General features: G+C 37.1%; 1 protein-coding gene and 1 non-coding gene across 2 annotated transcripts; one reads left to right on the top strand and one right to left on the bottom strand.

Annotated features, from left to right (window-relative positions):
- Positions 1-486: 486 nt before the first annotated feature.
- Positions 487-1,419, bottom strand: LOC118913058 (olfactory receptor 14C36-like). The gene has a single exon (XM_036886756.2). The coding sequence runs from the start codon at positions 1,417-1,419 to the stop codon at positions 487-489; it is 933 nt and encodes a 310-aa protein (XP_036742651.2).
- Positions 1,420-9,753: 8,334 nt separating this feature from the next.
- LOC118913170 (U6 spliceosomal RNA) lies at positions 9,754-9,860 on the top strand. The gene has a single exon (XR_005025104.2). It is a non-coding gene; the product is annotated as a U6 spliceosomal RNA (small nuclear RNA).
- The last annotated feature ends 6,978 nt before the right edge of the window (positions 9,861-16,838 follow it).

The following is a 16,838-nucleotide window of genomic DNA, read 5'->3' as shown; positions in this document are numbered from 1 at the left end:
ACCATTACAGTATCCAGTAGAATAGTTTTAGAACATTAAATATTCCCTATCCACTTACTGATCCTGCTGTTTCATTAAGAAGAAAATAATCTCTTACAGTTATTTTTATGATTAGATTTCACATGTTAATTATACACACTTTTACATTTATTTTAAATAAGTGGCAGACTTGATGTTTCTTAAAACTGTGAAAAGAGATAAAAATTAACACATAGTTGATTTGGGGACTCTTTAAATTTAAAATATAATAATTGGAAAGGGAAATATTTTGTAAAATATGTGTCTTTACCAATGAATTTTCCAACATCGTTCATTTGGAGAAAGAACTCCAAAAATAAGTTTATGTTTTGTCTATATTCTCACATGATATGATTTTCACTTTGCAATAATGTGAGGTGCTTAAAAGGTGAAAATAGGAAGTATGGTGATTTTTAAAGCATTTAAAAAATCATCTCATCAAAGTGGGAATTTAGAAAAATAATCATCCTATCTCCTTCCCAAGTAAAATGTTCTCATAATTTTCTTAACACCTTGCATTATTTGCTTGTTTCTAAAACTGTAGATAATAGGATTCAAGAAAGGAGGGACTATAGAGTAGAAGACAGATGTGATCATGTCTTGAATTGTGAGGGAGCTTGAAGTTGGTTTCAAATATACGGCGGTGGCAGAGCTGACAAAGACTGTCATGACAAGGATGTGAGGAATGCAAGTGGAGAAAGCTTTTCCTCGGTCTTTTACTGGAAACCTGAGCACCTTAGAAAATATGTGAATGTAAGACACGGTGATGAAGGCAAAACAGCTGCCACCAGTCACCACTGCAGAGACAAAAATGGCAATTTCATTGCTGAAGGTGTCAGAGCAGGAGAGCTTCAGCAGGGAGGGGATGTCACAGAAGAACTGGTGGACCACATTGGACTGACAGAAGGACAGCCGGAATGTGTTGCCCGTGTGGAACCCTGAGTAGACCACAGCACTGAGGATGGAGGCTAGGGTCATCTGGACACAGACCCTAGGGCTCATGATCGCAGGGTAGTGGAGAGGCAGGCAGATGGCCACATAGCAGTCACGGGCCATGATGGTGAGAAACAGCAGCTCTGTTAAAGCGAAGACAAGCACGAGGAAGATCTGAGCTGCACATCCAGCTATGGAGATCACCCCATTGTCCAGCAGGAAGACGACACATGCCTTGGGCACAGTGACAGAAATGTAGCACATGTCCAGGACGGACAGATTCCTGAGGAAGAAGTACATGGGAGTGTGAAGACCCTGGTCAAAGGTGATTACTGTGACAATCAGAAGGTTCCCTGTCAGGGTCGCCAAGTATATCAGTAGGAACAGCATGGCGTGTGAGGCTCTGAGCTCCAGCACATCTGAAAATCCCAGAAGCACGAATTCAGCCAAAGTGGTTGAATTAGTCATCTTTGGGTAATTTGCTTCGGGCCTAAAAATACAAAAGCAGGGGGATCATGGGAAGATGGCGGCATGAGTAGTTCAGAGGCAATCTCCTCCCCAAAACATATATATTTATGAAAATACAATAAATACAACTATTCCTAAAAGAGACAGCAGTGGATACAGTACAACAGCCAGGATACATCTACATCTGAGAAAACTCAACATCACATGAAGGGGGTAAGACACAAGCTGCGGCCAGGTGGGACCCGAACATTCCCTCACCCCAGAACCCAGCAGGAAGAAAGGAGTCAGAACGGCGAGGGAATGAAAGCCCAGGACTGCTAAACAATCAGCTCTAGAAATCTGCACCCAGAGCGCAGACACAAGGTGCACGGGGTGCTGGATATTAGAGAAATGGAAAAGCAAAACCTGCAGGCAGGTCCCCGCAAATGGCACCCCTGAGACAAAAGAAAAGCGAGTGCTTTTTGCAAGTCTTAAAGAGACAGGGAGCCCACAGCTGGAAAAAGTCGTCCCAGCACACTTAGCCAGCAGCTGGGAATCCCGGGAAACTTTAGGCGCTCTAAACTCTGGGGCGGCAGGGCAGCTCTGAAACCCCTCACGGCACTAAGCAGCCTGCCAATTGTTCCTCCAACAGGCACGGACCCTGAAGCACCAGCCTAGTAGTGGGAGAGTGGCAGCACGTGCCAGGGGCGGCGGCACCAGAGGGCACCAGGAGTGGCTTGTGTGAGCCAGCCACAGCGGCGACCGAGCAGCCTCGGAGTGGCCCACACGCACTGGAGGCAGTGGCACCACAGGAGACTGGGAGAGGTCCGCGCAAGCCCAAAGCGGTAGCGACCGAGTGGCCCGGGAGCAGTCCACGGATGCCAGCAGTAGTGGCACCAGAGGGGCATGGGAGAGGCCCACATGCTCCTGCAGCAGAGCCAGAGGGAACAGCAGTGCTCCCAGTAACCGACTGGAATCCCAGCCAGACGCAAAGCCATCTGGGCCAGACGCAAAGGCTACTGCTGGTACACAGCTGCCCGGCAGGGGCGCCACTACCACAGAGGAGTGCACCTGGCGTGCCTGCCACCCCCTGCAGGGTTCTGCACTGCTCTGACAGAGACCCCGCCCACAGCAGCTTAGGGGATTAGCCCGGTGGCTGCTCCAGTAGTGCAGGTAACCGACATAGGCAGCAGAGAAGGGCAAGGCATCCAGCAAGCAGGAAAAGACTTTCTTCTACAAGCTGACACTCCTACAACCTGCCTACAGCCACTGCTATCACCATGAAAAGGCAGAAAAAAATTTAGTCCAGTCCAAAATAGTTCAGACAACCCCTGACAGAGGATCTGCAGAGACAGACCTAACTAGTCTCCCTGAAAAAGAATTCAAAATAAAGATCATAAACATGCTGACACACATGCAGAGAAATATGAAAGAGCTAAGGGATGAAGTCCAGAGGGAGATTACAGAAATTAAAGAATCTCTGGAAGGATTTATAAGCAGAATGGATAAGATGCAAGAGGTCATTGATGGAATAGAAACCAGAGAACAGGAACGCATAGAAGCTGACACAGAGAGAGATAAAAGGATCTTCAGGAATGAAACAATATTAAGAGAACTGTGTGACCAATCCAAAAGTAAAAATATCTGCATTATAGGGGTACCAGAGGAAGAAGGGAGAGAAAAGGGATACAAAGTGTCTTTGAAGAAATAATTGCTGAGAACTTCCCCAAACTGGGGGAGGAAATAGTTGCTCAGAGTACGGAGGTCCACAGAACTCCCGAGAGATGGAACCCAAAGAGGACAACACCAAGACACATAATAATTAAAATGGCAAAGATCAAGGACAAGGACAGAGTATTAAAGGCATCCAGAAAGAGAAAAAAGGTCACCTACAAAGGAAAACCCATCAGTCTATCATCAGACATCTCAACAGAAACCTTACAGGCCAGAAGAGAATGGCATGATATATTGAAAGCAATGAAACAGAAGGGCGTTGATCCAAGGATACTGTACCAGCACGATTATCATTTAAATATGAAGGAGGGATTAAACAATTCACAGAAAAGCAAAAGTTGAGGGAATTTGCCTCCCACAAACCACCTCTACAGAGTATCCTAGAGGGACTGCTCTAGATGGGAGCACTCCTAAAAAGAGCACAGAACAAAACACCCAGCATATGAAGAATGGAGGAGGAGGAACAAGAAGGAAGAGAAATAATCATCAGACTGTGTTTATAATAGCTCAATAAGTGAGTTAAGGTAGACAGTAAGGTAGTAAAGAAGCTAACCTTGAACCTTTGGTAACCACGAATCTAAAGCCTGCAATGGCAATAAGTATATATCTTTCAATAATCACCCTAAATATAAATGGACTGAATGCACCAATCAAAAGACACAGAGTAATAGAATGGATAAAAAAAGCAAGACCCATCTATATGCTGTTTTCAAGAGACTCACCTCAAACCCAAAGACATGCACAGATTAAAAGTTAAGGGATGGAAAAAGATATTTCATGTAAACAACAGAGAGAAGAAAGCAGGTGTTGCAATTCTGGTATCAGACAAAACAGACTTCAAAATAAAGAAAGTAACAAAAGACAAAGAAAAACATTCCATAATGATAAAGGGCTGAGTCTTACAGGAGGATATAACCATTATAAACATACATGCATCCAATACAGGAACACCAATATATGTGAAACAAATACTAACAGAATTAAAGGAGGAAATAGAAATCAATTCATTCATTTTGGGAGACTTTAACACAACACTCACTCCAAAGGACAGATCCACCAGACAGAAAATAAGTAAGGACACAGAGGCACTGAACAACACACTAGAACAGATGGAACTAATAGTCATCTATAGAACTTTACATCCAAAAGCAACAGGATACACATTCTTCTCAAGTGCACATGGAACATTCTCCAGAATAGACTACATAATAGGCCACAAAAAAAGGCTTAGTAAATTCAAAAATATTGAAATCATACCAACCAACTTTTCAGACCACAAAGGTATAAAACTAGAAATAAATTGTACAAAAAAAGCAAGAAAGGCTCACAAACACATGGAGGCTCAACGACATGCTCCTAAATAATCAATGAATCAATGACCAAATTAAAATGGAGATCCAGCAATGTATAGAAACAAATGACAACAATAAAAAAAAGCCCCAATTTCTGTGGGATGCAGCAAAAGCAGTCTTAAGAGGAAAGTATATACCAATCCAGGCACATTTAAAGAAGGAAGAATAATCCCAAATGAATAGTCTAATGTCACAATTATCGAAATTGGAAAAAGAAGAACAAATGAAACCTGAGGTCAGCAGAAGGAGGGATATAATAAAGATCAGAGGGCAAATAAATAAAAATGAGAAGAATAAAAGAATAGAAAAAATCAATGAAACCAAGAGCTGGTTCTTCGAGAAAATAAACAAAATAGATAAGCCTCTAGCCAGACTTATTAAGAGAAAAAGAGAGTCAACACAAATCAACAGAATCAGAAATGAGAAAGGAAAAATCACGATGGACCCCACATAAATACAAAGAATTATTAGCGAATACTATGAAAACCTCTATGGTAACAAGCTGGAAAACATAGGAGAAATCGACAACTTAGTAGAAAAATATAACCTTCCAAGACTGACCCAGAAAGAAACAAAAAAATCTTAAGAGACCAATTACCAGCAATGAAATTAAAGCAGTAATCAAACAACGACCCAACAGCAAAACTCGTGGACCAGATGGATTTACCTCAGAATTTTATCAGACATACAGAGAAGACATAATACCCATTCTCCTTAAAGTTTTCCAAAAAATAGAAGAGGAGGGAATACTCCCAAACACATTCTATGAAGCCAACATCACCCTAATACCAAAACCAGGCAAAGACCCCACCAAAAAAGAAAACTACAGACCAATATCCCTGATGAACGTAGATGCAAAAATACTCAACAAAATATTAGCAAACCGAATTCAAAAATACATCAAAAGGATCATACACCATGACTAAGTGGGATTCATCCCAGGGATGCAAGGATGGTACAACATTCAAAAATCCATCAACATCATCCATGACGTCAACAAAAAGAAAGACAAACAAGACATGATCATCTCCATAGATGCTGAAAAAGCATTCGACAAAATTCAACACTTATATTCATGATAAAAACTCTCAGAAAAATGTGCACAGAGGGCGAGTACCTCTACATAATAAAGGCCATATATGATAAACCCACAGCTAACATCATACTGAACAGTGAGAGGCTGAAAGCTTTTCCTCTGAGATCGGGAACAAGACAGGGATGCCCACTCTCCCCACTGTTATTCAACATAGTACTGGAGGTCCTAGCCATGGCAATTAGACAAAACAAAGAAATACAAGGAATCCAGATTGGTAAAGAAGTCAAACTGTCACTATTTGCATATGGCATGATATTGTACATAAAAAACCCTAAAGACTACAGTCCAAAACTACTAGAACTAATATCAGAATTCAGCAAAGTTGCAGGATACAAAATTAACACATAGAAATCTGTGGCTTTCCTATACACTAACAATGAACAATAGAAAGAAAAATCAGGGAAACAACTCCATTCACAATAGCATCAAAAAAATAAAATACCTAGGAATAAACCTAACCAAGAAAGTGAAAGACCTATACCCTGAAAACTATAAGACACTCTTAAGATAAATTAAAGAGAACACTAACAAATGGAAACTCTTCCCATGCTCCTGGCTAGGAAGAATTAATATCATCAAAATGGCCATCCTGCCCAAAGCAATATACAGATTCGATGCAATCCATATCAAATTACCAACAGCATTCTTCAATGAACTGGAACAAATAGTTCAAAAATTCATATGGAACCACCAAAGTCCCTGAATAGCCAAAGCAATCCTGAGAAGGAAGAATAAAGTGGGGGGATCTTGCTCCCCAACTTCAAGCTCTACTATAAAGCCATAGTAATCAAGACAATTTGGTACTGGCACAAGAACAGAGCCACAGACCAGTGGAACAGAGTAGAGACTCCAGACATTAACCCAAACATATCTGGCCAATTAATATTTGATAAAGGAGCCATGGACATACAATGACGAAATGACAGTCTCTTCAACAGATGGTGCTGGCAAAACTGGACAGCTACTTGTGAGAGAATGAAACTTCATCACTGTCTAACCCCAAACACAAAAGTAAATTCAAAAAGGATCAAAGACCTGAATGTAAGTCATGAAACCATAAAACTCTTAGAAAAAAACATGGGCAAAAATATCTTGGACATAAACATGAGCGACTTCTTCATGAACATATCTCCCCGGGCAAGGGAAACAAAAGCAAAAGTGAACAAGTGGGATTATATCAAGCTGAAAAGCTTCTGTACAGCAAATATTGGAGAGGATGTTGAGAAAGGGGAACCCTCCTACACTGCTGGTAGGAATGTAAATATGTTCAACCATTGTGGAAAAACAGTATGGAGGTTCCTCAAAATGCTTAAAATAGAAATACCATTTGACCCAGGAATTCCACTTCAAGGAATTTACCCTAAGGATGCAGCGCTCCAGTTTGAAAAAGACAGATGCACCCCTATGTTTATCGGAGCACTATTTACAATAGCCAAGAAATGGAAGCAACCTAAATGTCCATCAGTAGATGAATGGATAAAGAAGAGGTGGTACATATACACAATGGAATATTATTCAGCCATAAGAAGAAAACAAATCCTACCATTTTCAACATGGATGGAGCTAGAGGGTATTATGCTCAGGGAAATAAGCCAAGTGGAGAAAGACAAATACCAAATGATTTCACTCATATGTCGAGTGTAAGAACAAAGAAAAACTGAAGGAACAAAACAGCCGCAGAATCACAGAACCCAAGAAGGGACTAACAGTTACCAAAGGGAAAGGGACTAGGGAGGATGGGTGGGAAGGGAGGGATAAGGGTGAGAAAAAGAAAGGGTGCATTATGATTAGCATGTATAATGTAGGGGTGTACGGGGTGGGCTCTACAACCTGGAGAAGACAAGTAGTGATTTTACAACATCTTACTACACTGATGGGCAGTGACTGTGAAGGGGTATGTAGGGGGGACTTGTTAAAGGGGGGAGCCTAGTAAACATAATGTTCTTCATGTAATTGTAGATTAATTATACCAAAAAAAAAAAAGGCAACAGCAAATAATCCCTAAAAAAATGGAGAATCAACAAGAGGACACTAATTAGCTAGGTATGTTTTTTGGCTCACGTTTATCCAGTGTAATTCTTTATTGTGTGATCGGGAGTAGTAATTAATATAATGCTGCCTCATGCTGCTTTACTCTTTCTACTTGTCTAACTTATTTTCAGTTGAGGGTAGATACAAAATGTAATATGTAAGAAATTGCGTCCATGTTTTCATAAATCTTTTTTAGTTACTAGTTATAAAATTGGTGTATTGAAGGTCAAGGTTTGATTGGAGAATTGAGTTAATATAGATATTTCATATGGGCTGACAGAATAATTTTATAAATGTGGACATTTAGTGCTAGACGATGACTAAATACAATAATGGACATGAGACTTCTGTTTCATCAGAATGTCTGAACACATTATGTGAATATGTGTTCCGTTTGTTGTCCATCAAGAGGAAAATAATTTTTATCTATATTTCTACAGGTGTGTCTTTTGATAATTATTTAATTTGGAAATTTACCATCAAGAACTTTCCATAAGTGATCACCTACTTCCCAATTGCATAACACTGAAATGTGGCCTTTTTGTTTGGAAACTTTTTCTTCAACTTTTTCTCTCTCCCTTTCACTATCTCTCTTTCTGTCTTAAATATCTTATTAAGAGTCTTTGTAGCTTTATTTTGTTTTTTCCTTAGCCTAGATACCTTAATAAACCTAATACCAGCATCATATCTTGTTAATTTGAAACATTATCTAGTTGACATTAGTCACTTACTGTATACCATGATACTCATTGTAATTTTAGGAAATGGGAATTGATATATATATAATTAAAATTAAAATACGGGGTTACCAAAAGATCAAGGAAATATATCAAGGAATGGAAATGTAAGTGGAAAGTAAGTATTCAAAGCCAAATTCATCTGAGTAAATAGTACACTGTCCCATGGCATATTTCCTCCAACTGAACTTTTACACTACTTAGCTTCACTAGGTCCCACTAAACCCATCTTTACCCCTCATACCAACAAACCGTACTCTAGTATAATTGTATTGCAGTCATCTGAGACCTTCAGGGGCCATGACAGACATAATGATACAGATGTGAAATATTGTTCCTTTCCTACATATTGAGTATAGACTATGACTAATATTAAAAATCATCTTCCATATTTCTCCATACTTAGAAATTTCTGAGCCTACCCTGGTTGTGATAACTTCAAGACAATGTATTGTAATCTGCATTTAAATCCATCTAATGGTATACGATATCTATGTTGATCTAGCCCTTTCTCAACTGCAACATTGGTTTACATTCATTTAAGTATTCTTAGGAATTTTTGTTGTAATAACTTAAAAAACTTCAAGATAAAATAATTCTTACATATTTTTACTCATCTCATATCTACAGTCTTAGGATTCATAGAACTATTCACATCTAAGGCTAGTTAGCAAAGTCGTCTTCATTTTCATTTCAAATTAAATGCTATTCTTTTTCCAAAAATTTTAACTTCTGCATGTGCTTATTGACTCTCCATGAATGCTTAGACTCCTATGTTCAAAAACATTTCTGAAACTTATTCAGTAATTTAATACTTTATGTATTTCCTCTTTTATTAGCCTATTCAAATAGTGCTACATCTATTTGTATTAGTTTTTTTCCTTGAAATTTTACAGTCACTCTATTTGTCTGCAAACCTACATATCATCCAATGAAACCTACATCAGAAGGTCAAATAGCTTAGTGGTTTCTACAGTCTTCAGATTCTTAACCTCTTCAGCACTGGAGTATGCTAAAGATTTCCTCTCCTGCTGCAATATCTCTGTTCTTCAAAGATTCTCCTTCATATTCTTATATCTACACATTCCAGGAATGGTACAAGAGTCTGAATATCATTTCTCAATAGCCAGTTCCAAATTGCACTCACATGCATTCTAAAATTCATAATTTGGAATTCCTCTGTGGCCCCCTCCCATTCTCTCCATCTCCTTCTTATTCTTTCTGCTGTTATTTAATCTTCATCCTTTCTCCTTCCTCCCATTCTCTCTCCCATGTCCTATTATTTCAAACCTTCACTCATGTTTCTCTCCATTTTCCTTACCCTGATAGCAATCCTTATCTGTAATAATTGTAGAAAGTCTCTAGATTTATCTGTTGATATGCGTTAAAGCTGAAACTACCTATGGTGCTTTCCTTGTCAGTACATGTGCTAAAATTGGAATGATAGAGAGAAGGTTAAAATGGCCTCTGAGCAAGTATGACACACTATTTCATGAAGCATTCCTTATTTAAAAAGAAAGAAGAAAGCCAAAAAGAAGAAAATCCTCTAATGACCACAGATGTTATATCTTACTTTTATGGCTTAATATAACCTTTTATTTGTAAAAGTATTTTTAAAATCCCATAGAACTAAATTTGATGGGATTTAAATATGCCTTACATCTTCACTATTTTATTATAAAATATGTGAAGTATAAGCAAAGGCCAACATAGAGAAATTGCAGAGCATAATTTAAATTCCTAAGGAACAATGTCTCCAGGAAATATACCCAATAATTATTTGTTATGAATTTAATATTTGTAACATATTTGTAATAGAAAAATGTTTGAAAATATTACAAAAATTCTTAAGACACATTTCTTTCTAGTTATGGAACAATACTTATGTTTTGCATTTTGTTTTCATTCCTACTCTTTTTCAAGCTGTAGCATTTCCTACCATAAAATGCATACTAATATTTTAGGGATAAAATACACCTAACCAGAAAATGTAAAGAATTCACTGACTGCTTCATTAATTCATGCATTCATTAAAATTTCGCTATAAGGTATGTTCATGGCTAGAAAATATGAAAGGTAGCTGCTACTGTATTTCTTACAATCTATTATAAATAAATATTAATTGTAGTAAATGTTTAATAACATTAAGATGATTAAAATGAAGTGTTTTAAGTGTTTAGTGTAAACTATTATATTTTCATATAAACTCTAAATATTTCAGATCTTAAATACACTGAGAAAGTGGTAACTTCCCATTTGGAAAGCACATGGATTGTTGATGGTGACAGAATGGTAAATGAGTGATGTCCTATGCCTAACTCTTTGTTTTATAGTTGTCTCTATAAATTGGGAAAAACTGACATGAATCTTGCAATCCCTACAAGGTGATTTATGAAACACAACCTTAAAGCCTTTAAATGCACCCCATATTCATTTGGATATTTTTATACTATTTTACTTGCCAACTTGTAAATGCAGAATGTACATTTCCAGACTAGTGTACCTTTGCACACCTGACTCTTCACTGGTAATGGAACAGTAGTCATGTTCCCTTAATTCAAATTCTTCTTTCCTTGCTCTTTTTTTTCATAGCCTATGTAAACATTTTTAGCACAGAGAACCTTTACTAACTGCCAGAAGGCAGATATTGTGTCATTTTTAGGCTAAGATACTGCTCACAAATAAAGGCTTTATCTATAGGATCCTCTTTGATGATCTTTATTTCAGGATCTTTCACAATTGTTCAGTAAGTAGTTTATATTGTGCTGTTTTTTGACAACCTGTTTATAGATATTTTATTGTTGGTGGATGTATTATTAATGTGCTATAAAATGGATTATTCAGTATTTGCAAGTAGCTCTAATTTAGTCATGATACTTTCATTCTGAAGGTTCAGATCTTAAAAAACATTGCTTAGATTTTTTTTCACACTAAAGTCTGTATCAAACTTCCCCAAACGTATTACAGAAATGCAAGATTGTGAGAGCTTGAACACAGGGTGAAAAACTTTATTTTTTATATTCTTTAATAAGTTTAAGGTTCTATACTGAGTCCCCATGTGGCAACATAGTAGCTGGAAATCCACAGCTTCAGGGGAATGGATGTGATACTCCCTGACTCTGCAACTCACCTGCTGTGCAGCCAGGAGGAGTCTGTTAAAAATACTTGAACCTCAAGAAAAAATTACATATATATGTATGTTTCATAATATAAAAACATGTAATATATAGTGCATAATAGAGCATATAATAAATAAATTATAAATACTTATTTATTATATTTTAATAACATATCCACTAAGAATTTATTAGTTCTACCAGGAGGAGAAAACAAATACCAAATGATTTCACTTTCATGTGGAATCTAAAACAAAACAAAACAAAGTGCACAAAATAGCAATACACTCATACACACTAAGAAGTGACTGGTGGTTACCATGGAGGAGCGGTTAGAGTGGGACGGTGAAACAGGTGAAGGGGTGAAAGAGGCACAAAATCTCAATCATATTATAAGTTGGTCACCAGGATGGTAGGGCAGCAGGGAGAATATAGCCACTGGTCTGTAACGTCTTTCTATGTTGACAGATAATAACTACATTAGGTGGGGTTAGGATTTAATAATCCGTGTAACTGTTTTACGCTTGAAACCAATATAATATTGTATATCAACTATACTACAATAAAAATAAATAAAAGTAAATTATTTATAAAATAGTTCAAATAGAAGAAGTACTCAAAATGTCAAGTATGGTTGAAGAAAAGCAAATATGAATTAGGAATTGACGAGATGATGAAACAGATGATCCCTTCAGAACTTCCATTTTAATTCCTTAAATGTTTGTTTTAAGACTACACAAAAAGAGGTGAAAGGAAAATGTAACATTTTGCATTTGCTAATGTAAGTATTTGTTCCAAACAGTAAGAAATATACAAATTCTGAATTGGTATGAATAGAAATTGAAAACAGTCTATTTCTTTACTTGCAGACTGGTAAGTGTAAGGTGGGAGCCCTCAAAGAACAATTTTCCGTGGAATACTGGAATATTTAACAAGGGTTCTTGTCTCTGAACAATTGTAAGTACGAATGATCTTTTTTCATTTCTGCAAAGTTTTAAAGATGCAGTTTTCAACCTAAAATTTTTAAACATGTATTTTGTTCATTAATACATTTACTCATGTATATTCACACATACATTGATATAATATTGATCTTGTAATTAAATCAATCTTTAAAAAGTGTTTTAGGGTAAATTATAGAAACTACCATCTGGAAGCTATAGTATCAATCATGAAAAACTGCTTAAACGCTCATTTATAATATTCTATAAGAATGCCCTAGTATTACATCTGCAGCATAAGGGACTGTATACAAATTTTATTTTATCAAAGAGATTCACTTATTTAATGTGTACCAGAATTAATATGCACCATATTCACTGATATAATTGCTCCAGAATTTATACTACAGTGTTTGCCAAGGGAAAACATTATGCAAACTTTTGTTAAAATATTAAGTAGAAATAATGTATATAAATCATAATTTCCATTATATTAGGAAAACAAAATACACCATATTTAAATTTGTTGAACTATGAATTAGTGTCTGCACGCACATTATAATATAAATACGAATTTTTGCCTGAAACTGTGGGCAACACGCGGAGCTGTTCTGCCCTTCCTGTGTTGCTTGTGTCGATTCTGCCTGGTGCTGGGTTCCTCTTGCTGGGTGCTCTTTGGGTCGTTACGATATCTCGCTAAGTCTAGTGAGGCTAGAATGAGTGGAATGAAATCTAGTCAATGCAATGAATAAAAACTAAGAGATTGGTCCCAGTGTGTGAGTAACTTCCCTATCTGTATTTCCTTTTCCATTGTCCTTTAGTCTCCCTCAAAATAATTAAGCAGTGAAGGAGGGAAAGTGGAGATAATCATAAAGTGAAGAAGAGGAAGAGGTGAAAATAAGTAATAATAACCTACTCACAAGTTAATACTGTCTTTTTTTTAGAGAGTGTAGGCAATCCGGGATTTCTGGGAAAAGTCCAGTGATATTTGAGATGCAGGAAGTATGAGTAAATCATATTTTGAAATTTCCGAGATCCTGTCAACAAATGCTCTGTTTTGTAAAAAGAGTGCAGTGTTCAGTTTAATTTAAAAATGTGGCCAAGTGATTGATATTATTGGAAACCCCTGAGAGAACAACCCATTGTCATTCATAATAACCAGTTCCCAGGAGTAATATCACAGTGATAATTGGATGTAGATGGTAAGGGAACAGGACCTTTTCCATGTAAGTAACTTGTGTGTACCAATAAATATTGACATATTTGAACCTGTGAAAATAATTGGTAAAGTTTAATGAAACAGTGCTTTAAACAGAAGGAAGATTGCTGTTTCCCTAACATCTCAGGGCTTCCTATACCCAGATATTTGGTTAAACATTGTTATAGATGTTTCTGTGAAGTATACCTTGACGAAATTAATATTTATATGAAAAGACTTCGAGTCAACCAGATTGTCCCTCATAAGATATGGGTCCTCATCCAGCCAGCTTGAGAAGGGCGGACCTCTCCCGGGAAGAGAAAGCTGCCCACGGACTGCCTCGGACCCACGCTGCAGCCTCGCCTCTTCCCGGGTCCCCAGCCTCCCAGCCCACTCGGCAGAGTTTGGACTTGTCAAGCCTCCACAATCTTGTAAACCAATTAAAATATTTGTTAAGCCAAAGATCTGAAACAGTACAATTATAAAAATATAATGGACAAATGTAGAGCATTTGCACAATATAATAGTATTAGGAAATTACTATGAGTGAACTACATCATCACCTAACAATAGAGTTGAATTTCCAACACATTTTTGAGTGAATGAGGCCACACACAAGAGTACTTATCAAATAATACCTTTTGTATAATATTCAGAAATCAAGGAAAACGAACATGTTGGTACAGAGGATAAGGATATTTGAGTGGTTATCAGTATTGTATTTATTGACCAGGGTGCTCATTTAGTGGACTTATTAATTTTAAAACATCCTGAATGCACAATCTCTTCAATTAAAGTAACAAATACAAATTTTTATATGCCATCCTGGGCATGTAACCATTTTTATCAGGATGAAATGGTTTCTCTACGTCAGTAACTCAACATATTACACATAGCTGTATATCATATTATGAAAGCATAGCATATGTGTGCTTGAATTCTTCAGTGATGGTATTCAATAGGTGTATGAATATGTAAATGTGAACATGATCACTTTAAACTGGACCCATCCTCTGTTCCAGGGATGATGTTGGAGTTCTCCATACATTTTTTTTTGTTATTAAATTAAAAGTTTATTAAATGTTTTGTTGATGCTGTGTATACACGTTTCTTTTTAAATTTAAATTTAAATTTTATTTTTTTAATTTTTTTGAAGAACATTATGTTTACTAGGCTCCCCCTACCCCAAAGCCCCCCAACAAACCCCATTACAGTCACTGTCCATCAGCATAGTAAGATGTTGTAAAATCACTACTTGTCTTCTCTGTGTTGCAAAGCCCTCCCCTTTTCCCCATCCCCCACATTATACATGCTAATCGTAATTTCTTCTTCCCCACCCTTATCCATCCCTACCTTCCCATTCTCCCCAGTCCCTTTCCCTTTGGTAATTATTAGTCCATTCTTGGGTTCTGTGCTTCTGCTGCTGTTTTGTTCCTTCAGTTTTCTTTTGTTCTTATACTCCACAGATGAGTGAAATCATTTGGTATTTGTTTTTCTCCGCTTGGCTTACTTCGCTGAGCATAATACCCTCTAGCTCCAACCATGTTGTTGCAAATGGTAGGATTTGTTTTCTTCTTATGGCTGAATAATATTCCATTGTGTATATGTACCACCTCTTCTTTATCCATTCATCTACTGATGGACACTTAGGTTGCTTCCATTTCTTGGCTATTGTAAACAGTGCAGCGATAAACATAGGGGTGCATTATCTTTTTCAAACTGGAGTGCTGCATCCTTAGGGTAAATTCCTTGAAGTGGAATTCGTGGGTCAAATGGTAAGTCTATTTTGAGCATTTTGAGGAACTTCCATATTGCTTTCCACAATGGTTGAACTAATTTACATTCCCACCAGCAGTGTAGGAGGGTTCCCGTTTATCCACAACCTCGCCAACATTTGTTATTGTTTGTCTTTTGGATGGTGGCCATCCTTACTGTTGTGAGGTGATATCTCATTGTGGTTTTAATTTGCATTTCTCTGATAACTAGTGATGTGGAGCATCTTTTCATGTGTCTGTTGGCCATCTGAATTTCTTCTTTGGAGAACTGTCTGTTCAGCTCCTCTGTCCATTTTTTAATTGGATTATTTGCTTTTTGTTTGTTGAGGTGTGTGAGCTTTTTATATATTTTGGATGTCAAGCCTTTATCGGATCTGTCATTTATGAAAATATTCTCCCATAATGTAGGGTAACTTTCTGTTCTATTGATGGTGTCCTTTGCTGTACAGAAGCTTTTCAGCTTGATATAATCCCACTTGTTCATTTTTGCTTTTGTTTTCCTTGCCCGGGGAGATATATTCATGAAGAAGTCGCTAATGTTCACATCCAAGAGATTTCTGCCAATTTTTTCCTAAGTTTTTTATGGTTTCATGACTTACATTCAGGACTTTGATCCATTTTGAATTTACTTTCCAGTTTCATTCTCTTACATGTAGCTGTCCAGATTTGCCAACACCATCTGTTGAAGAGACTGTCATTTCCCCATTGTATGTCCATGGCTCCTTTATTGAATATTAATTGACCATATATGTTTGGGTTAATGTCTGGAGTCTCTAATCTGTTCCACTGCTCTATGGCTCTGTTCTTGTGCCAGAACCAAATTGTCTTGATTACAATGGCTTTGTAGTAGATCTTGAAGTTGGGGAGTGAGATCCCCGCCATTTTATTCTTCTTTCTCAGGATTGCTTTGGCTATTCGGGGTCTTTGGTGTTTCCATATGAATTTTTGAACTATTTGTTCCAGTTCGTTGAAGAATATTGTTGGTAATTTGATAGGGATTGCATTAAATCTGTATATTGTTTTTGGCAGGATGGCCATTTTGACGATATTAATTCTCCCTAGCCAAGAGCATGGGATGAGTTTCCATTTGTTAGTGTCCTCTTTAACTTCTCTTAAGAGTGTCTTATAGTTTTCAGGGTATAGTTCTTTCACTTCTTTGGTTAGGTTTATTCCTAGGTATTTTATTCTTTTTGATGCAATTGTGAATGGAATTGATTTCCTGATTTCTCTTTCTATTGGCTCATTGTTAGTGTACAGGAAAGCCACAGAGTTCTGTGTGTTAATTTTGTATCCTGCAACTTTGCTGTATTCCAGTATTAGTTCTAGTAGTTTTGGAGTGGAGTCTTTAGGTTTTTTTATGTACAATATCATGTCATCTGCAAATAGTGAAAGTTTCTTTACCAATCTGGATTCTTTGTATTTCTTTGTTTTGTCTAATTGCCATGGCTAAGACCTCCAGT

Source organism: Manis pentadactyla, chromosome 13, assembly GCF_030020395.1.
Source record: "Manis pentadactyla isolate mManPen7 chromosome 13, mManPen7.hap1, whole genome shotgun sequence".
Classification (NCBI taxonomy): Eukaryota; Metazoa; Chordata; class Mammalia; order Pholidota; family Manidae; genus Manis; species Manis pentadactyla.
Note: the sequence above shows the minus strand (reverse complement) of the source record. Positions and strands in the feature narration are given on the sequence as shown.

Coding starts and splice junctions, on each gene's coding strand:
- LOC118913058 (XM_036886756.2), bottom strand. CDS start 1,419: ATGACTAATTCAACCACTTTGGCTGAATTCGTGCTTCTGGGATTTTCA.